This window comes from Paroedura picta, chromosome 12 (genome assembly GCF_049243985.1).
Source record: "Paroedura picta isolate Pp20150507F chromosome 12, Ppicta_v3.0, whole genome shotgun sequence".
Taxonomy (NCBI): domain Eukaryota; kingdom Metazoa; phylum Chordata; class Lepidosauria; order Squamata; family Gekkonidae; genus Paroedura; species Paroedura picta.
The window spans coordinates 23,761,352-23,784,273 of record NC_135380.1 but is presented as its reverse complement, the minus strand read 5'-3'; the positions used below and the strand labels follow the sequence as shown (position 1 = coordinate 23,784,273).

General features: G+C 46.0%; 1 protein-coding gene across 4 annotated transcripts in view; it reads left to right on the top strand.

Annotated features, from left to right (window-relative positions):
* Nucleotides 1–19,207: 19,207 nt before the first annotated feature.
* FER1L5 (fer-1 like family member 5) overlaps nucleotides 19,208–22,922 on the top strand; it is a 67,648-nt gene continuing 63,933 nt past the window's right edge. For 3 of the 4 annotated variants that reach the window (XM_077305958.1, XM_077305956.1, XM_077305961.1), the window contains exon 1: nucleotides 19,208–19,317. In XM_077305958.1, the coding sequence (XP_077162073.1) occupies nucleotides 19,277–19,317 (41 nt within the window). In that variant the 5' untranslated portion in view covers nucleotides 19,208–19,276. The remainder of the gene's footprint in view (nucleotides 19,318–22,922) is intronic. The other variant, XM_077305960.1, reaches the window with a different exon arrangement.

Genomic DNA, 22,922 nt, shown 5'->3' with positions numbered 1-22,922 from the left:
ATGCTGCATGTCACTGAACTGTGGCCAAACCCCAACTCCACAGTTTCCAGTCAGGTTCTTGAGAGATGCGTACCAGGCCTGTCCTGCAGCAGCAGCAGTGATAGTACGAGATCTGCAGAATATTTAGTGCTCCTTTCACAGCAATCAGCCTCCACATGCATTTGAAATGCACAGCCCCTCATCTACTGCCCTCGTGTATTTGGCAGGATAGATTCTTTTGAAGCATCTTTCAGTGGATTTTGATAGCTTGTAATTCTAAACAGGGTCAGCCACACTTAGTACGAATGGGATATTTGGTTTGCTCTGCAGAGGAAGTTTCTTCTTCCATCAGAATATGATTGTGCATCTTTCTCAGACCTTTGGCAGCAGCCGTAATGTGGACCATTCTAGGCATCCGGCTCTCAACTCTAAGCAGCAGAAGACCCCAAACTACAAAGGAAGTGGTTCATTTACAGATGCCTGCTGCCTTGGGCTTCCGGCAAGGGCCAATTATCCTGAAAACACTCTAGCGCTGTCAGGGCAGTTTGTGGAGAATGACAGCAGATTAAAGCATGCATCTGACACTGTAAGTCAATGATGTTTTGGAAGCAATTCCAGGTCCCCATGGACAAGCTGGTTTTGAGCTTCTCTACAGCACAAGGAAGGGAAGAGGAGAAGAGGATCTGGACTGTGTCCTACCATCAAACTGAGAGAGAGAGAGAGAGAGAGAGAGAGAGAGAGAGAGAGAGAGAGAGAGAGAGAGAGAGAGAGAGAGAGAGAGAGAGAGAGAGAGAGAGAGAATCCTGCCCAGCCAGTGTGTAAATCTGGAGAGCAACAGCCCATAATCTCCCTCCCTCCCACCCATCCCACTCTTAGGCTTGAAAACACTTGGATTTTTCATCTGGGAATAAAAGCATGCCAAAGACAGATGCATGGAGAAGGACTGGTGGGAGTCTTCGAGTGGGTTGCCTTGAGCATAGCTCTTTCAAGCTCACATCATTTTTAAACGGAATGAGTCCATGGAGGTTGGTTTTCATTCTAAGAACCTGAGCCTCAGCAGCCGTTTCATCCTCCCTCTGCCAAAGGTTGTTATCACCACAGGGAGCCATGCTTCCCCCCAGCCCAACGTGAGGCAGCTGAAAGAGCTCCAGCCAAACACGAAGATCTCTGGGACCTCATTTAGGCACCAGGCGAAACCAGTAAAGGTCTTTGGGAAGAGAAGAAGGATCCGCTTGTGAATGCAGCCACGAAATTAATAAGGCACGAAGCTATGCCAGCAAAGCTTGCTGTGTTTCCACCGTCAAGTAAACAGCCTCAGCCAGCCGGCGCAAAAGACGAAGAATAGTTGGTTTTTATACCCTGCTTTTTGCTACCTGAAGGAGTCTCAAAGCAGCTTACAATCGCCTTCCCCTCCTCTCCCCACAACAGAACTGAGAAACCCTGGAAAAAACCCAATTCATATACAATCATGACCAATGGATCTTCACGCCATTGGTCAGTTTTGGTTTAATTTCTGTGAAAGAACACTTGCATAATTTTATGGTTGGGGGTCACCACAACATGAGGAACTGCATTAAAGGGCTGCAGCATGAGGAAGGTTGAGAACCACTGATCTACCTGGTCAACTTAAGTTGGAAGTGGATTAAAGCTTTGGGTCTTTCCACTACAGGGGGAAAGTTGGAGCTCCTCCTCATTTGGTAGCCACACCCCTATTTTGAACCAGGGAATTTGTTTTGTAAAAGCCTTGAGAGTACCATTAGTAGAACTCCCAACATTTCAGCTGGTTTGGTGCTTGGACTTGAATGGAATCTTCTGATGCAGGCCCTTAAAACGAGCAACTGCTGAGTGAAGTTTGAGGCTCATTCCAAATGATTTACATTGAAAGCACAGCAGAAGAAGGCGAGTCTTGAGCTGACCTCTCAGCAAGAGGAATAATCACCTGGTGTAACATTGCTTTTATCACTGTCTCTATAGCAGCAGCAGCAGCACTTTTGGAGTTGTTTTCATAAAATAATAATAATTGTAAGGCTGGTAAATTAGTCTACATTGTGTCTGATTCTCCATTTTGCTCATAAGTGGGCATCTCTAAAATGATTCAGCAGCAAACAGAGATGTGCCGGTTCTTGCTTTTAAGAACAGGGCTGTTCTGGCTTTGGAGTTTTTTGTGGTTCTTGTGGTTTTGTCCCCTACTAATGGCAAGCATTCTAAGCGTCAACCTTTCCCAGGCAGGACAAAATGTGGCCATCCATTATCCAACCTTTCTCACAGAGTTGTTGTAATGATAAAACTAAAGGAGGGAAGGATGCTGTAAGCCACTTTGAGCTTCCATTGGATAGGAAAGTGAGCTATAAATGAAGTAAAGAAAGAAATGAACGCTATGAGTAACTGATAATTCTGCTGATTTATGATCGCATTCACACCTAACTTTTCCTAGCTCAACTCGTCCCCTTTCCTCCTTACCCAGAGAATCTATACTTGCAAGCAATGCTGTTTTTGTTTAAAAGCTGCCAGTACTAATATATAAAGTTACACCGATTTACACCAATTCCTCACTCAGGAATTGGGAAAGCACACCACCCAAGGGGGTTGGTACTCAGTACCACCATACCGAAAGCCCTGCTTGAAAGATTAGAGATGGAATTCACATCAAATCCCTCTTCCTCAGCTCCTCTTCCCATAAGAAGAATTCCCAGGATGATTTTCCTTCCACGACATGAGCTGTGACTCATGAACTTTCACGTTGAAATAAATGTTCTCAGTCTTTAAGGGTTCTCAGTCTGCTGGGTTTTGGTTTTATTTTGCTATAACAGACTAACACGCCTATTCTATTGTAGACTTGTGTAACCCAGATACTGAGGGCTCTGCTGGCATAGGACACCCACACCCACACACAAAAACAATGAACTGTGATTTCTTTCAGGAAATGGCTCAGGCATGAAGGAGGGGGAAATGGTGCAAGGCTCAACTTATGGCTGGGCCAGGACAAAAATACTCCGACACGTAGGGAAGACAGATGACAGAACAGGAGGCTTTTCACTGAGGAAAGTATTGGTGTGAACAATGCTATTACTGGTAGGCACCAAATGGGGTCCATCCTGCCTTCTGTCCTGTCAGAGACTTATCTGGAACAAACCAAAGGAGACTCAAGCACAGTAATAAGAGGCAGGGTGAGTTTAGGAATCGAGAGGGTGGTACCTCCCAAGTCCTCTTGCAGTACCTAGACTTCTCTCCTTCCCCTTTATGTCTTCCATGTATTGGCCATTGGGCCAATACTTACACATCCCTTGTACGTAGTTTCAGGTGGGTAGCCATGTTGGTCAGCAGTAGAAGAGCAAGTCTGGAATCCAGTGGCTCCTGAGAAATCAACAAGGTGTCCAGGGCATCTGACAAAGGGAGCTTATACTCTTGAAAGTTTATCCTTGGGGAGTGGCTGGTTCAACTTCCAGCTCTGCCGCAAACTCACTATGCCTTTGGCAAGCCATCCTCTTTCTGTCTTCTATCTGCAACAGGAAGATAAGTCTATCACTGGCCTACCTTACAGACTTGTTGTAAAAGTCAAGTGTGATAATGTGCGGAAACTACATTGAGCCCTGAAAGGACTTCACAAATGTGAAGTATTCTTAGTAACTCGTTCTCTGTCTTTTTGAATATAGTCTGTTTCTGTAATTCTCCCCCCCCCCTCCCATCAGCTCCTTCTTTTATCCAATGTTAAAAGACAAGATTTATCTGGAAAAGAAGATTGGGTCTTAACTTTGAGGGACATTTCCTGAGGATCAGCAGTGGCAGTAATTATTTTAATTCCTTGTCAGTCCATCTGCTAAGCCTCATTTCACAGCATCTGGGTCATATGGCGTGTTTTGCTCTCTGCTGTGAATGAAATTTGGCCGTTCTCTAGCATCAAGTCAGTGAAAGTTACAGTCGCTCAATAGTACTTACTGGCATCAGCAGACTCTGACCTCTGAAACACACCAGAAGTGGCTCCTGCAATTACATGTGTCACTTCAGATATGGAAGGAAGCTGTGAAAAATGGGCTCTAATTGCCGGGGTTTTGTCATGGCTTTTTTTCCAGAGCAAAACTTTCATCTCCTAAAAGGGTGGGTGCGGGAGAACAATTTGAATATGAAAACGTCTGTCCACCATGGGGTACTGATACTGTCAATCTTTAACCCTCCCCCCGCTCCGGAGGAGCGGGAGGAATAAAGGAGTAAGGGCAAGTGGGGAGGAGTTAGGGCGGGCCCTGTCCGGGATAAAAACTCGGAGGGCCCAATCAGGAGCCGCGAAGCGGCTCCTGATTGGGCCCTCCGAGTGTCACTCGAGGGCCAAGCAGCCAATGGGGAGCCGCGCAAAGCGCGGCTCCCCATTGGCTGGTTGGCCCAGCCTCGCCTGGCCCGGCCGGGGAGTTGCCGCTCAGAGGAAGAAGCCTTCCCCAGCGGTAAGTCCTCCGGCCGGCTTCCCCTCGCCCAGGGAGCCTTCTGCCGGGCCCTGGGGCAGGCTCACCTGCCCTTGGGCCCGCCAGAAGGCCACAAAGCCCACTCCCAAAGTCCCGAGCCTTCTGCCGGGCCCTGGGGCAGCCTAGCCTGCCCCTGGGCCCGGCAGTAGGCCGCAAAGCCCGCCGCCCCCGTCCCGAGCCTTCTGCCGGGCCCTGGGGCAGCCGAGCCTGCCCCTGGGCCCGGCAGTAGGCCGCAAAGCCCGCCGCCCCCGTCCCGAGCCTTCTGCCGGGCCCTGGGGCAGCCGAGCCTGCCCCTGGGCCCGGCAGTAGGCCGCAAAGCCCGCCGCCCCCGTCCCGAGCCTTCTGCCGGGCCCTGGGGCAGCCGAGCCTGCCCCTGGGCCCGGCAGTAGGCCGCAAAGCCTGCCGCCCCCGTCCCGAGCCTTCTGCTGGGCCCTGGGGCAGCCAAGCCTGCCCCTGGGCCCAGCAGAAGGTCCCAAGGCCACCTACCTTACTCTGTTCCTCCCTTCCTCCCAGCATTCCCTTTCTCCTTCCCTTACTCCCAGCATTCCCTTTCTCCTTCCCTTCCTCCCAGCATTCCCTTTCTTCCTCCCAGCATTCCCTTTCTCCTTCCCTTCCTCCCAGCATTCCTTTTGTTTTTCTCTTTCTCCCTTCTTCCCTCTCTTCCATCTGCCTCTTTCTGGCTACCTGTTTCTCTCCCTCTTCTTCTGTCTCTATCTTCCTCCCTTTCTTTCTGTCTTTCTGTCTCTCTTTCTCCTTTTCCTCCTTCCTTCACCCCATCCCTCCACCCATCCATCATGCTAGGGCCCGCTGTATTTTGCCCACAGCGGGCTTAATATCTAGTATGAATATAATTGAGTTAATCCTAAGAATTCTTCCTATGACTTTTTAAAACTTGGCTTCCAGTGCCACCAGAATGGCACCATCCCTCACAACATCCGTAGTTGAGCAAAGTACTCAGAAGTTGGAGATTCGTAGAATCATAGAATTGGAAGGTCCCTCATGGGTGATCTACTCCAACCCCATGCACTATGCAGGACACTCACAACGCTATCGCTCATCCACTGTAACCTGCCACCCTCTTGAGTCTTCACAGAATCAGCCTCTCCATCAGAGGGCTATCTAGCCATCATCTGCAGAGGTTCCTGGATGGTCCATTCTTTGATTATAGTTATATACTTGGCTTATCTCTCTTGAACCTGAATTTTGCATATTGAGTGCTTTTAATTTCCCTGGAGAATAATCAGCACTAGGAGATGAAAAGAGGGAGTTTGTCCCCTCTGGCTCTGTTGAACCTCTAAGCCAGGGGTAGTCAAACTGCGGCCCTCCAGATGTCCATGGACTACAATTCCCAGGAGCCCCTGCTGGCAGGGGCTCCTGGGAATTGTAGTCCATGGACATCTGGAGGGCCGCAGTTTGACTACCCCTGCTCTTTTATTATTATTATTATTATCTTTCGATTTATTGCCCGCCACTCCCTTACGGCTCTAAGCAGCTTCCCACATGACGTCCTCCTATATCTCTATGGCAACCCTAGTGATGACCAGACTGCACTGTTCTTCAGTGGCTCTAGTTCTTCCAGGAAGTCAAGTTTCAGAAGGCCATAAGGGGGAATGCGCCAACACCTCTTGGCCTCTTGACCTTTGTGATGCTAGAGAGGTCTCCTCTCCATTGGTGCTTAATGTCAACATGCAACCATTGGGTAACATTGTGTAGACCTTTGGGGGTATAATGCCGTCATTACAGGCTACACTTATCTTTATCTCTCTCCCCCTCCCTTCCTCTGCCCTTTCGCAGAGATAATCTTGAGAAAACTAGGGAAGTTCTAAGTCAGCATCAAAGATCAATGATAGAGTAGATGGAGGTAAACTAGCTGAATCCCGCAAGACAAACAAACTGTTGTTTGGAAAGATTCAGTTTGGTAGCCATGTTGATCTGAAGTTGCAGAACAATGTTTGAGCCCAAGGGCACCTCTAAGACCAAGACTAAGAGGAGGGCAACCAAGATGGTGAGGGGTTTGGAGACCAAGATGTATGAGGAAAGGTTAGGGGAGCTTGGTCTGTTTAGCCTGGGGAGGAGACGACCGACCGAGACGGGATCTGATAACCATCTTAAAGTATTTAAAAGGCTGCCATATAGAGGGTGGAGCAGAGTTGTTCTCTCTTGCCCCAGAGGGATGGATCAGAACCAATGGGATTAAATTAATTCAAAAGAAATTCCATCTAAACATCAGGAAGAAGTTCCCGACAGAGCGGTTTCTCAGTGGAACAGGCTTCCTCGGGAGGTGGTGGGTTCTCCATCTTTGGACATTTTAAAACAGAGGCTGGATAGCCATCTGACAGAGAAGATGATCCTGTGAAGGCTCAAGGGGGTGGCAGGTTACAGTGGTTGAGTGATAGGGTTGTGAGTGTCCTGCATAGTGCAGGGGGTTGGACTAGATGACCCATGAGGTCCCCTACAATTCTATGATTCTATGATTCTAAGTTGTGAGCTTTTGCATGCATGCACACTTCTTCAAATAATGAAATAGAAATCACCAGACTACATATATAAGGAGAGTGTGAATTAGCAGTAAATTTGTAAACAACCTCATAAAAATATCCAACAAACATGCCATGTAATGAAGATGTCTAGCTGAACTGCGTTCTGCTGCTTGGAAATATATTGACCCAGGAGTAGGTGTTTTCCCTGTCTGGATGGGATGGACTCTCCGTTTGGACTTTTAGAATCAATGCACCCTTGGGTTGAGTGCTGCTTCTGGATGATCAGAGAGTGGTTGTGGCAGCCAAGAGTGCTTTTACCCACTTGAGCAGCTGCCCTAGGTGCACTCCCTGGACTAAAAGGATGTACCAGCAATTACTAAGACATTAGGGGCATGATTGCATTATGGTAATATGCTCTGTGTGGCCTGGGGGTGTGAGGATTCTTGAACGTTGTGTGGAGACTACTGTGGGTCCAGAATATAGCCCCTTATCAGCTTGGACTCGTGCCTTGAGCGCAGTGCCAATTCTTTATCACTTGTGCTGGCACCCACAGCACAAAGAGCCGAGTTTTACCTTAAAAGCACTCAGCAATCTGAGATGAAATGGCTGCTCCTACATGAGATGTACTCAGGCTATGCCTCTTTGGAAGCTGCTTCATGTTCCCTTGCTGTTTAAGATATAGTGGGTGGATGTGGGACAGTGTTTTGATAGTTTCAGGATCTTTCCAGAGCAACTCCCAAATGCTTGCTGCATAAAAGGAAGAGAAAGAATAAATTATTCAAAGGTGTAACATCAAACATGAATCCTTTAAATACCCCTAACTCAATGGCAAAGAGTTTTGTAAACAGCCCACATTTACGAGATGCGTGGGAAGGGACTATGGCACAGTGAGCTTTGCATCCCAAAAGTCCCAGGTTCGATCCCTGGCATCACCATTTTTAGAAAGGGATCTTGAACAGCACCTAAGAAAGCCTCTTCTCTGCCTGAGGAGCTCAGGAGATGCTGCCAATCAGAGTAAACAACGGTGACATGGACGGACCAATGGTCCTCTTTTATTTGATATCTGGATACAGCCACATACAAAAATACTCACGTAGGAATTCCATGCTTGAAGCAGGATATTTTGGCCCACCTGTTGCTATCCACTACCCTTTATGGAGAGGAAGTACAATCAAGAAGGTTTCCAAAATTCTCCTTATCCAAACCTCATCTGGGATTTTGGAGTTCCAGATTTCCTTTCTTGTTTCTGATGTTAAGCTCATGCATTAAGGATTCTTCAGTGTTCTTTTTCAGTTTAAATTTCTGAGTTGCATACAGACGGCTGCGCATGGAATTATTTTCCACATGTGAGCATTCATTTTTTTACAAATTGCCCCCAACCAATCTTAATAAGATTCCTATAACTAAGGCAATACTTTCTATCAATAGAGGATTTTAAAAAATGCATGTTGTCCAAATGTATTCTGTGCTGGCTCCAGTCAAACCCTTTCCTGAGATCTAATTCCTAACAGATGCCTGCCGCATGCATTTTAGATTATTGTTAGCAGCTTCATCACTCTCATCTCAAGAGTAATCGGCCCACCTCTGCACAGGGCAGTACATGGCAGTGACAAGCTCTTTTTTCCACTTATAGCATATTTTATCAGGGCTCTCAGGTCTTTTTGTCAGTGAGAAGAGGGCTTCAGCCTTTTGTCTGCTGTCTATTGTAGCTCCCGGACTGACTGCTTCCCTTTCATGCACATCTGTCAGCTGCACCACGGGGATTTTTAATGATTTGTTCTTTAAAAAGCGATTAGGGAACGAGCCGGGCATTGAGGTAATTAACTTAATTAGAGACAAGGAAGATGTCGGAAAGGGCAGGCTCCTGTCTTGCCAGTGGCACACACGCTTGCAGAGAAAGGGGGTGACTTGGAAACAAAACCACAAGGCAGGAGAGGATGAAGCAGAAGGAGTGAGGCCCTTTCCGCTCACCACTGCATGACGTCCAACAGGGGCTAGCGTGCCACAGAGGGCCAAACCAGATGAGACACTGGAAAGTCCTGCAAGGTGCTTATAAACAGCCCACCCAACATGACTATGGAACCAGTGCCAAGAAGTCACTAGCTAAGCATGCCAAAAAAGTGCCCAATGAAAGTGCACGGCATTTCCCAGATGCTAGGTGATGTCATCCAGCACCACACTGCTGTATCCCTGCTGGGCCTGTGCCTTTGGCCTCTTGTTGCTGTGGACTTGACCCCCAGCCCTGGCTGCTAAGGCCCTTGGGTCTGGTGGAGCCAGAGCTGACCTCTCCAGCTTCAGCACAACTTGCTGTTCCAGCTTCCTGTCCGGCAAGGCTGGTTTTGTCAGATTCAAGACCAGCCAACCCTGACATCCAGTTTGGTCACTGTGAGGTCTGTATTTCATGAGTTCAAAATAGTTCACAGGAATCTTTACATCTTAGAAAGGCAGGCCGTTCCCATTATCCCCATGCAACGGACAGGAGGGAAAGCTGAAATAGCCAGAGGCACAGAGGAGATGTGAACTGGAGAGCTTCCTGGGTCCCACCGGTTGCCATTATGGCAATTCGTATGACATGAATGCCTGGAGCTGTGCTGTACTGCATCAGGCCATCACTCTATCAAGGTCAGCGTAGGAACTGTGAGCAACTCTCCAGGGGCCCAGGCAGAGGACTTTCACATCACCGACTACATGGTTCCTTTTAAACTGGAGATGCCGGGGATTGAACCTGGGGTCTTCTGCATGCCGACCAGATGCAATAGCACTGAGACACGGACTCCCCCTTGGATTTCTATATGAGCCTTTATTTTTCTCATGCTTATATTCATGTAGCTGAAGGACTGAAAACTGAATTTTAGAAAAGATAATCTAGTTGATGGTAATATATAAAGTGGCTTCAAGCCATACAGTCAGAAGAGGCAGAGGCAGAGGCAGAGAGAGAGAGAGAGAGAGAGAGAGAGAGAGAGAGAGAGAAATCCATTTCATCATTTGTTTGGAGAAATCTGCTTAATCAATCAGGTATGATTGACTATTTTGGGTTAAATGTAAAAAAAATCATGTGCCTTGGAAGGACAGATGTTTGTCACAGTACCTCTGGCTCTCCAGTTAAGAAGGAAAAATGACAAAGATGATCTAATTCCAATGATAACAAGAGAAAGAAATTTTACTTACAAAAATAGTGCATCTTGCATTACATATTCATATAAGTACGTTTAACTTATTGTAACAGATTAACTTCAAAAGGTTAGCTTGCTATAGTTCCAAGCCTAGATAAGACAGAGAAGAGATGTCCTGTATAAGATAAAAACAGAAGGTAAGCAATATTCAAAACGGTTCAACGTCTAACCCAGGGGTAGTCAAACTGCGGACCTCCAGATGTCCATGGACTACAAATCCCATGAGCCCCATGCCAGCGAATGGACTGGAATTGTAGTCCATGGACATCTGGAGGGCTGCAGTTTGACTACCCCTGGTCTAACCAATGAGAGAGTGAGACCAACTGACAGGTGTATCTGAGTGAGAGAATTCTCCTAACCCTTTCTTGCCCAGATCCGGTTGCAAAAGGGGTATTTTGTTGCTTCAGTTACCACGATCCCCGTAAACTCTTTAGGCTCCCCTTCTCACATTTTTCATCCTGTGGCCCACTTCATATGTGCCAGGGGCTCCCTGGGGCCATATGGCCCCTATTGAGAATGGCTGCTCTAAAACACAAGTATAAAACATTCCGTGGATAAATGTAATGGTTTAAATAGCACTTTCAGTGCAAAAAAAAAGCATTTTATAGAGACAAACATGGCGATCTTTACAACCGTCCTGTAATGTAGACAATCCACTGATATTCCCCTATACTTAAAGAGGGAGAGTTGACTGCTTGCATAAACACCATGTAGTGAGTTCCCGGCTGAGACAAGATTTGAACCAGCAACCTCCAGACTCCTAGGGCATGTTTTTCAGTGCTGTGCTATAGCATCTCCCAAGTAACCAGCCACAATTGATGCTTTCAAGGAATATTATTGTCATAGAGGATAACTCTAGGGCAGGGGTAGTCAAACTGTGGCCCTCCAGATGTCCATGGACTACAATTCCTAGAAGCCCCTGCCAGCATTCGCTGGCAGGGGCTTCTGGGAATTGTAGTCCATGGACATCTGGAGGGCCGCAGTTTGACTACCCCTGCTCTAGGGACTCTAGCCTGGTAATCGAGGCTACAGGAGAAAAGCAGCTGAATCTCAAAGAAACTGCCCACCACCCCATTCTTTTTTCTTTACTTTTCTTTTTTTGGGGGGGGGGGCTCATTCACTGTTACATCAGTCTGTCACAGACTTGAACAAAAGAACCAGATGTAGGCAACCTCCAATCTCTCAAGCACTGGATTGCAAGTAAATAACTGACCAGATCTATAACATCTTGACATTTACGACTGCTGCTCTGAATTGTATTCCTCGGCCTAACAAGGAAATCAATTCTACACAAGTCTAAATAACAAAGCTCTTGGCAAATGAAGGAGCCGTAAACATTCCCACAGAATGAGAAGATCCTTCAGCTCTCTTGCCATGGAAAAGGGAAGCGAAGGAGGCCCACTTCCTTTAAAATGGCATTCTGGGCAAAAATAAAATAAAATAATTAGCTTCCCCTCCTTGGTGCCTGCTGCAGCTGCCGTCAGCAAATGGAAAGGCCAGTATTTGAATTTTAATAGTTTGAATCAGACACCCTGCCGGGAAAAACATGGTGTTCTGTGAATATTAAGTTTGTTCAATGTGGGACACATCAAAGCCCCCTGCAACTAGCAGAGGCCTGCACATCGAGAATAATTGCAAGACCGTAATTCTCTGAGAGATGCATCAGTCAGTTCAGCCTGCCAGTTTCTTGTCTAATCCTAGCAGGCAACGGCATTTCCCCAGAGTGCATGTTCAGAATGCCATCGAGTTGCAACGGATTTATGGCATCCCGTTCCAAGAGGCTTTCAAAGCAAATGAAGGCAATGGCTTGCTGTTTTTTTCCTCTGTAGGGCCGCCCTTGTACTTTGCTCCCATTCTAGAACTGACACAGCTTAGCTGCCGAGATTAGGGCATGTGTTGCTGGGAAGGGCTCTCCAAATGGTGCTTTTCGAAACGCTCCATGAAGAATAGAGTTCATGCTTGGAGAGCTCTTAGGAAGCGCAGCACAAAATGCAACTGTGGACTGTATCCAATGACTGGTGTCATACGCAAAATCAGCCAGGAGCCCTTGTTTGGTCAGTAGAACCTTAGATGGGCAACTAAGGGGAAAACAGGCAAGTAGAAGCTGTCAGAATTGGCCTGGTTGATACAGCAAAGAATAGAAGAAAAACTGTTGGATTTTTTTGGGGGGGGGGGTCCCCATTTTTTATTACTCGGAGTCTCCAAGCAGCTTACAATCGCCTGCCCCTCCTCTCCCCACAACAGAACCCTGTGAGGTAGGTGAGGCTGAGAGAGCTCTGAGAAAACTGGGTCTGGCCCAAGGTCACCCAGATGCTGCATGTGAAGAAGGAGTGAGGAATCAAACCTGGTTCTCCAGATGAGAGTCTGCCGCTCTTAACCACTGCACCAAGCTGGCTCTCTAAGAAATAAGAGACATCACAACTCTAATGGGGCAGGCAGCAGCTGGACAGCTCCACACACAGCTGCAGCAATGTTGCTCCAACTGAGGACCGCTGAAAATGGGAACCTCAATTTCCTGGCCCCCATGGAGATTCCCAAAGGCCTGGCCATGAAGCACCGAAAGGAACATGGCTTGCAGGTACAGACTGCAGCACTGCTGGATGGCCTCAAATGATGCACGCAGGTGTGTGTGTATATGAACTTTTATGCCAATAAAGGTATCTGAATCTGAGTAGCAAAATCTCTCCAGAAAACTCTAAACTGAAACCAGTGCCACCACCTGGAAGCCCTTGCTTCAGCATGTCTGTCAGCCTAGCTCACTTGGAGGTGACTGAGACAGCCCTGGCTACTGCCGGCAACAGCAGAGAACTCACTGACTCATGCTCCCACAGGACCGCCAGGGAAATGGCCATAAAGCTCATAGACAGGACTGCTAGCATAGCCCTAAGTGCTTGAAGTAGGCCTTCCAGGATCCATGCAGAAAAGACCAGGCCCAAACACACAAGCTGACACCCTGCCTCTTGCCACAGAGGGCTTCTCTGAATGAATTAATCTGACCAGGATTTAACAAACGTACAAAGCAAAAGTATGGGATCCCAGCTCCGGGTTGGCAAATTCGTGGATGCTAGGGGATAAAGCCTGCAGGGAAAGGGGTAAGGGGATGGGAGGGAGCTCGGCAAGGTCTACTACCATAATATCCATCCTTAAAAGCAGTAATTTTCATCAGGGGGGCTGACGTCTGTAGACTTCAGAGCAGCTGGAATTCTGGGAGATTGCCTCCCCTCCCTCCAGAGGAACTGTATATTGTGAACGGGTCCAGTGTGGTGTAATGGTTAAGACTGGCAGCCTCTAATCTAGAAAGCTGGGTTTGATTCCCCACTTATCTATATGTAGTCATTTGGGTGACCTTCGGCTAGTCACTGTCCTGTTAGACCTGTTTTTCCAGAGCAGTTCTGCCAGAGTTCTCTCAGCCCCACCTACCTCACAGGGTGGGGAGAGGAAGGAAAGGCAACTTTAAGCTGCTTTGAGACTCCTTCGGGTTTTGAAAAGCAAGCTATAAAGACTAACTCTTCTTTTTCTAGCTATAAAACCATTACAACACACCGTTAAAGACCAGTGCATAAAAAGTATCACACACACACACACCAACCAATTAAAATTAAGACTCTGCGGTGGGCGCCCACTACCTCTAAAGCAAGGGTGGTCAAACTGTGGCCCTCTAGATGTCCATGGACTGCAATTCCCATGAGCCCCTGCCAGCATTTGCTGGCAGGGGCTCATGGGAATTGTAGTCCATGGACATCTGGAGGGTCACAGCTTGACCACCCCTGCTCTAAAGTCTCAAAAGAATTTCCCTCTTTTTATCACTTCCTATGCCACACAAACTCTTGTTCCTTGTTCATGGACATATCCTGGTGGAAATACCCCCTATTCTTGTATGCGTTTTCATTGCAAATTGATAAAAATGAAGAGGAAAGAAAAGTATTTTGGAAAAACCTGAAATAATTTCAGAATTCCCCCCCCCCAAGGCTTGCTACCTTCATTACACATTCTATCAATATTTGAACACACAAAACAAAATCGTACAAGAGACCATCTCCCGGTAGGGACAGATGCTGGCCTTAAGTCAAATAAGAATCACCAGAGAGAGAGGGGGGGGAGTGAGGGAGGGAGAGGAGAAGATCAAAAAGCCTGCATCTGTTTGAGATCCTTCTAATAACCAGCAATGATTAGATCTGATCTCCTGAACCAGCATTTCAAGGCACACAATGGGTTTCAGCTCAGGACAAAAAGCCCTGCTGGATGTCCAAAGCTTTATCAACACACAAAGGCTTGCAAGAGTTCGATTGAAAGCTTGTTTCTCTTATTTAAAAAAATTCAGAAAAATATCAACTCTCCACTGGCCTCAAGTTTACTTTCTGATTTCTTTGGTGCTATCAGTAAAGGACTTTGATCTTCTCCAAATGCAAAATTACTGCGCAAACGTCATTTGGCCTGGAGGTAAAAACAAGCTATTTCAGAAGCCAGAAACAAATATTTGTTCAGCACAGACCCAAACCTGACTCATTGTTGTGTGCACGCTTTTTCACTTCTACTACGACTCAGTTTCTGTTTACGGTGCTCCTTCCGCAATTACTGGGGCGATTATCTGGAAACATGCAATCGTCATGAATCAAAAAACACATGCATATTTGATACCCTGGGAGGGGAAAAAAATTAAGATTCCTGCCCCATTCAGACAAAATGGCAATTGCATTTGTTGAGACAGGTATGCTTTGTGTACTCCTCTAGTACACACAGCAGAAGGTCTGGAAATGTAATAAACCAAGACAATAAACACTTGTAGTGCTGTTTGTTTGGAGATAACCAAGATAACACAAATCAGTGTGCAAGTTTTCTTTAGAATTCCTCCACAGGCTAGATGTTAAAAGAGGGGAGGGAATGTTTTGGGACCTGCTCTAAAGGCTTCTTGTTGGCACCCTGAGAAGAATGCTCTGCACATTAGAACAGATTAGATCATTCTGGAAAGGTGCACCTTTAAGTCTTCAGGGGAGCAGGAGGAAAGATGGCAGCTGCCAGCCTAAAATATAAAAACCATTAGTTGGTCGAATATCTCTCTAGTGCTGAGTGGAACACACAGGTCTCTTAAAAGGGTTGAGGACAGAAGGCAGACGCAGTTACCTTAACAAAACTGGTGAGGCAAATGGGAGCCAAAATGGGTAATCAAACCAAAAATATCTGGGATGATACTAGGCTTACAAGGTTTTCTGCCCTTGCCTTTCAGCCCAAACCACCTTCTTACCATTGCAGAATTATTTGGTATCTGAAAAGACAACTCCTGTGTGGATTGTGTTGCTGCTTTATGACAAAATCTAGACAGATCTATTTTAAAAAGTAATCTTCCATCCAATTGGACTTTCAGTGAAGCTTACTAATGCTGTGTAACTAAAACCAGAGCTTTCTTGTAAAGTGCCTGTAAAGCATTCGCATTGCAACCCAGCTCCTGATAATTATTGAGTTTTATCACAGCAAATGTGCAGACGGCATCTTTGTAAAACAACAACAACAACAGCAACAGCAACAACAACCCATCTTAATTGTACTGTGGTTTGTTTCACTTAATTGTGCGAGGAAACTGGTTTCTCCAAAGGGCTTCTCTGCCAGATGCTGCAAAGGGAACAGGAGATCAGATAAAAGGAGTGGGCAAACCTACCTTTGTTGCATTTCTGTTTTTAAAACTAGAGTTGCCAGCTCTGGGTTGGGAAATACCTGGAGATTTTGGGGTTGAAGCCTGGGGAGGGCAGGGCTTGGGACAGGGAAGAAATTTAAGGGGATATAATGCCACAGAGGGCACCCTCCAAAGCAGCCATTTTCTCCAGGGAACTCCAGCTGCCACCTGGAGATCGGCAACCCTATTTTAAAAGAATTCAAATGGATCTGCATCAGCCATTCCCTGGCCTCTGAGCAAACATCTAGTGTGCCTGATCCATCATGAGAGGCTGGATAGCTATCTGACAGAGACGCTGATTCTGTGAAGGCTCAAGGGGGTGGCAGGTTACAGGGGATGAGCAAAAAGGTTATGAGTGTCCTGCATAGTGCAGGGGGTTGGGCTAGATGACCCATGAGGTCCCTTTCAACTCTGTTATTCTATTATTCTATTCTATGATTCTATGAGACTGCCTAGGCATTGCAGGAGAGGCAGTTTCTCAGAAGATTTTGTCATTCTTACTTCGGGTTGAATTTCCACATCGTGCTTCAAGTTCAATTTCCACTTTGATTTTATAATCACTGTAATAACCTTTTCCTTTTCTCCTTGGAATTATGTAGCAGTGTAATTACCTCGGGTGTCAAAGATATGCAATGTATAATCTGGCGCTCCTTTTTAGGCCATTTTAAGAAGCAGTTTGCGTTACGTTTCAGACTGATTTCCAAGCTCGGGGATGTGCTGGGCAAATGTAGGAACTGGGTCTATAATCATGATAATTTCTGAGGTCTGGCCAACACTCCTTTTGGGAAGTGCTGAAATATCCATTTTGGAGTCAACTTACGACTTGTATGAATTTCTTATCTGCCTCCTGACAGTAAAACCTCCCCCGGTCTACTTAGTTGCTGCACATTGATTTATGAGCACCCAGTACTGCAATCCTACACAGAGTTATACTCTTCTAAACTCACTGAAGTCAATGGGCATAGAAGGGTGTAACTCTGTTTGGGATTGCACTACCAAATTACTAGATCAAAGGAACTTCCTTGTTCCTGATAGACTTTGTTGGAGTGATATCAAACTGGCTATATTATCCTTCCTGTTTCTTAACACTGCTTAACAATTAAGCTCTCTAATTACTGTACATTGGCATAAAAACTAGACACCCTATTGACACACACTCCAACAAAGTAACCATTGATGCAAGTCACCAGGCGGTATGTATCCATCCTGAAGAGCATATTCTTACCAAAAGAGCAGGACTCTGTGCCGGGAAAGATTTAGGACTGCTGACCTAGGTTTCAGCTAGTATTTTCCTGCCATGGGATAATTCTAAGTTAATGTTGGTTTGTTCTAAACAACACGTGCTCAGGCCCCTTGGTAAGTGTCCAGGCTTTGCAGAGTTTGGGACTGCTTGTTGGAAGGATTCTGCAGCTGCACTCTAGATAATCCTTGCCTTTTTTTTGTGATCCTGAGACAAAGCAAGGCTGCTTTTTCATCCCAAATTTTTCTTAAAAGTAGGAGTATCAAGTAAAGAAATATGATTCTTGCCTTTTTACACTTTATGATATTTTTCTCATGGACCGACCTGTGCCTACCAACTTGGTTTGTGTTAGGTATTATTGATATGCAGATATAAAACTGAAGGAAGGAAGGAAGGAAGGAAGGAAGGAAGGAAGGAAGGAAGGAAGGAAGGAAGGAAGGAAGGAAGGAAGGAAGGAAGGAAGGAAGGAAGGAAGGAAGGAAGGCAGCCTGGTATAGCCTGATCTCATCAGATCTCAGAAGCGAAGTAGGATCAGTATTTGGAAGAGAGAGCACCAGGGAAGACTAAGCAGAAAAGAGCACTGGGCAAACCACCTCTGCTTCTCAATTGCCTTGAAAGCCTCTTGCTGGGGTCATCACAAGCTGGTAGCGACTTGAATGCAGTTTACACATACACATGAAATCCAAGAGAAATTGAATCATCTGCAGATGGTGAGAAGAAACTAGAAGTTCTGGGAATCTGCTGAGGATGCAAGGCAAAGAGGACAGCAAAAATAAAAATAAAAAATAATTTAAAAATCATGGGTGGCCCCTCAGGTTCCCTATTTCCTTCCCCTTGCTTTTTTCTTCTTTCAGTTGTTTGCTTTATTTCTATCCTCCGCCCATTGCTATTATTTCTATTCCAGAGGAAACAAGTCATCCATGGAGTCTCTGATGCAGGTAGGTATGATACAGCATGCCTGGCTAGAACAGGGAAGAGAAACGGGCAGAAGCTCCACGTCCACCTATGAATGCAGGGAGGAGAGAAGCGATGCAGGTGTGGTTGCATAATCAGTGCACTTGACCTAAGTTAACTGTCCTAAATCTACCCCAACTTTTAACAGGTGCTGTTCTGGCCCTGCTAAGAAAAAGGAAAGAGCCACAGAGCATGAATGTTTAGAATTAGCCCCCAATGGGCCACATATTGTCAAACCTATAGGTCTTATGCTGTGCAGTAATCATGTCAGTAATCAATATAACAGCCATGTAAGATCAGCATTATTTCCCCAATACTACAGATTTTAGGGCTGCCAGCCCTTGGCACGCAATTCCCAGGATACTGGCAGAGGCAGGACTTACTCTAATAGTGATCTTCCAGATCCAGCTATGTAAATGTCACTGTTTCATGGGATCATCGAATCACAGAGTTGGAAGGGACCTCCAGGACCATCTAGTCCAACCCCCTACAGAATGCAGGAAATTCTCGACTACCTGCCCATTCAAAGTGACCCTGATTCCATGCCCAAATGATGCTCCACTCCCAAATCAGAATCTCTGGCCAATCTGGCCTGGAGGAAATTCGCTTCCTGACCCCTTAGTGGTGATTGACATTTCTCAGGGCATACAAGAAAGGGCCACAAGAGCCAAGCTTTAGGATTCACTCTACTGTAAAAAGCATATTGTTTGGGGTGAATTCTAGAGGTCCCATGACACCTTGACATCACTTCCTGTTATGCAGCAGGCAATAATACCCTGGTGTCAAACAATCCTCATTTACCACCCCTACCCCCACCCCACACTCACATTTTTCCCTCGCTGTTTCATTGAGCATTGGAGGGGGCAAGGAAACACTGTCACAGCTTCCCCCATCAACAGCTGGCAGACATCAGTTCCAGTGGATGCGGAGACACTCTATGTAACCAATCCAGTAACAAACATACCCGCAATGGACCGTTCCAGGTGGGTAGCCATATTAGGAAGCCCTGCACATTTAATTTAATTAAAACTTTTTTAAAAATGCATGGAACTAGGTTAGGAGCCTCCATGGTAGCCATTTTGTGATTTTGCCTGCTGTCCTTTCTTCAGATTCCAAAGCAGGGGTAGTCAAACTGCGGCCCTCCAGATGTCCATGGACTAAAATTCCCAGGAGCCCCCTGCCAGCGAATGCTGGCAGGGGGCTCCTGGGAATTGTAGTCCATGGACATCTGGAGGGCCGCAGTTTGACTACCCCTGTTCCAAAGTATCCATGCACTGAACAGCATCCAGGTCCAAGACCTTCCCAACTACCTGAGATCCTTTGAACAAGAGATGCCAGGAACCAAACTGGGGATCTTATGCTTGCCAAGCAGGTACTCTGTCATTGAGTTTCATCTTATCGCTCTTGGGTGGGAGGACACACGATCAAAGCCCCCGACTCCTGTTCCCGCAAGACAAAACAGCAGAACAATGTGAATTTCAGGTTCTGCCTCTTTCACGTCTTAAAAATAACATTTCACACTGACAGGTCTGACATGACGGCCCTATTTTACAGGAACACATCACCCGAACTAGGATCATGAAATTACAGGTGTTCCCTTCATGGCTAAAACAAAAGGATCCAGCTGTGAATGCCTTCAGAGGTTGTTGTGGGGAAAGAGATGTGCCATTTTATATGGCTGGAAGACTGCAATCCTGGCCAATAATCCCCTCATCTCTGCTTGGGGAGGGAGGAAGACACAGAGGCAGTGCATCCTAAGGAGGAGGGTGGGATTGCTGAATGGGATGTGCGGGGTGGGGTTGCTAAAATCTCCTCATTTCCATAATCTTTTGGCTGTGATGTATGGAAGTCAAGTAACAGTCCCATCATCCTAACCAGAGTTGCACTGTTCTGAGTCCATTGAAATCAACGGGCATAGAAGGGTATAACTCTGCTGAGGATAGCACTGCAAATTTCCCAGCATGCTCCAGAGAGCCCATCTCAAAGCAGCCAGTTTTCCCATTGAAGTGAAAAATGCTGGTCTTCTCTCAAGTGCTAAAAACTACTTCCCTCCCCCTCCCCCAAAGTTAAAAGCATTTTTCATCTCCCCACAAAAGACATTAAATCAGAAGTTGCTCCTCAAGCTTTTCTTCTGTCTGTACCCTTGCCTTTATTTATTTTTTCATTTATTGCCCACCTTTCTCTCCAAAGTAGGTTTCATTGTTCTCCTCTCCTTCACTGTATTTTTACAACAAGCCTATGTGGTAGGTAAAGCTGGGAGTGTGCGACTGGCCAACGGTCACCCAACAAGCTTCCGTGGCAGAGTGGGGATTCAGAAGAAGAAGAAGAGTTGGTTGTTATATGCCGCTTTTCTCTACCAAAGAAGTCTCAAAGCGGCTTACAGTCGCCTTCCCTTTCCTCTCCCCACAACAGACACCCTGTGAGGCTGAGAGAGCCCTGATATCACTGCTTGGTCAGAACAGCTTTTTCAGTGCCGAAGGTCACCCAGCTGGTTTCATGAGGAGGAGCCGGGAATCAAACCCCACTTGCCAGGTGAAGTCCACACTCCTAACCACTACACCAGGTTGGGTCTCCCAGATCCTAGCACACTGGCATTGGCTAGTAACTGTGTCACCAACCACAAACCTCTCCCAACCCATTCCCAAAACAACTTCAGATGTTTTAATATTTTCAGCTTGTATGCACAAATATATTCATGCTTCAAAAATATTTTTAAAACAACCGTTTCAGTGTAACTCACAATTCAAAGTTTGCAACAACATTAGAAAATCAATATTGTCACCTTAATTTTGCTGGCCTTGACACATTTTCACTTGGAATCAAATTCCATTGACTTCACTCCCATTGATTTTGGAGTAAATGGCTCACGGACAATTATTCCCAGACAATGGGTTTAAACTCCTTTGACGTGGGAGGAGACTTCCAAAATTCTGTTTAGCGTACACGGTTTGTTTGTTCAAATGATTATGCACAGCCACAGAAAACAACAAGTGTTTGCCAATATAGCAAAATGGGGATCCTGTGTAGGGCCAGATCGGCTCTTTAACATACTTGGAAAGTTTCCAGAGGGCCCCTGTCATGAAGCAAACCAAACTCAGAAGCCCTGGAGATGCCATAGACACCTCCAGGCCCACTGATAAATCCTAATCCATGTTATACTTCTGAGTATAAATTATGAAGGGTTACCATACCTTGCCTGTCAGATCACCCAAGGATAATGGACTTGAGGGATCTTATGCTGTCCCCACAAACCAGCTCCTGTGCTCTTAGTGCTTCTATGACTTAGAGCAAGCCAAGTACTTGCAGATTTCAAAATTGCCTCCAGACTCTTATGAGGCTTAACAAGGGAATCTCAGTCCTCAGCGATTATCTAGTGAAAGCAGCAATGTATATTATTAGGATTCTGACAACAGGAGAGCCCGTTCTGGAACAGCAGGGAGACAGGCTTCCTTCCTAACATTTTGAACTCTCTGCAACTTTCTGAAAGTCTTTGCAAGCAATCTTTGATGCTAAGCTTAATACTACTTTCCTTTTTGCTAGAAGGGAAAGGAGAAGATTAACTGGAAAGATTCTTCAATAGAAATGTCTAGCAAGCTATAATTTAGGACCCTTAACCTAAAATGGGCTTGAAGGGAGTTAGATGAGGTTTCTTGCCCTTTGAACAAAGGATAGCAAAGGTAAATTCCTGGCTTTGCGAAGTAACCTCCCCCACCCCCATAATTGCTACTACAACTCTGAGCATAGGACATGCTAAAAGAGGTGACTTAAAGAAAGAATTGCTAATTTTTTCAGCTTCAGAGACTGAATTTGCCTCAGCCAAACTGTTTGCACACCCATCTCCTCCAGCCATGAGGTCACTACTCCCCTCCCACAGAAAAGTGGCTGGAGTGGGTCTGATCTTATCTGGATATACTGCATCCCACCTAGTAAGGAAGACTGTTTGTCTCTTGTGGCCCTTCCTTGCATACCCAGGGAATTGCTAATTGCCACTATGGGATGGTAGGTGAATTTCCTCCAGGCCATGCTGGATTCTGAAGATTTTTGGTGGTGAAACTGGGGTCACTGTGGGTGGGCAGGTAGTTGTGAGTTCATGCATTGTGTGAGGGTTGGTCTAAATGACCCTGGAGGTCCCCTTTGACTCTATGATTCTATGACTAGTTACAACCTTACCATCATAATAATGCTCTGCCTTTAATTGTGTCCTGTAGGGTTGGCTACCAGCCAGGCAAAAGCCACACATTTGCTTTTCTGTCTTTAACAAATTTGTGATGATCAGGTGGTCATAGAAATGGACTCTAGCCCATCACCCGTCATTTTCTTAGTAGCCAGCAAGACTAGGGGCATCTCCATTCACTTTTGCCACAAATTGAGACTGGTAACAGGGCAATGGGGTCAGCTATCTAATCGGTTCAAGGACTGTCTGTTTTCTGGTCCTGTAACCTACCTCAGCTGCTGATGATGACGTATAGCACATAAACTTTGTTGGTCTAAAATCCCTTTAACCAAGGGACAAAAACACCTTTCTGCTTGCTTGCTTGCTTGCTTGCTTGCTTGCTTGCTTGCTTGCTTGCTTGCTTGCTTGCTTGCTTGCTTGCTTGATGAATGGCAAGCTAATTCAGAGTAGCATACAGCATTTGGAGTGGAGCCCTTTGAAATATGGAACAGGCATGTGGGACCTGTATAATGATATCAGTATTGGGATCTTCCAATCATGTTCCCTGTTGTCATCTCTCCAAATGGCTTGAGGAGAGGAATTAAAGCTATCCTATTAAAATCAGCATCCTACTCTATGCCAAGGATTCTTGAGGAAGGACAACATGAGGATCAATTTAAATGTTTGGGGTTTTTTTGCTTATCTGTGTAAGTAGATTAGATAAACAGAACATTTTCTGTTGGCTGTGCCCTTTTACTCATCAACTCTAACTCAGGACCATGTCTTCATTGCCTGACACTATTAACCATGCCCTTGAATACATA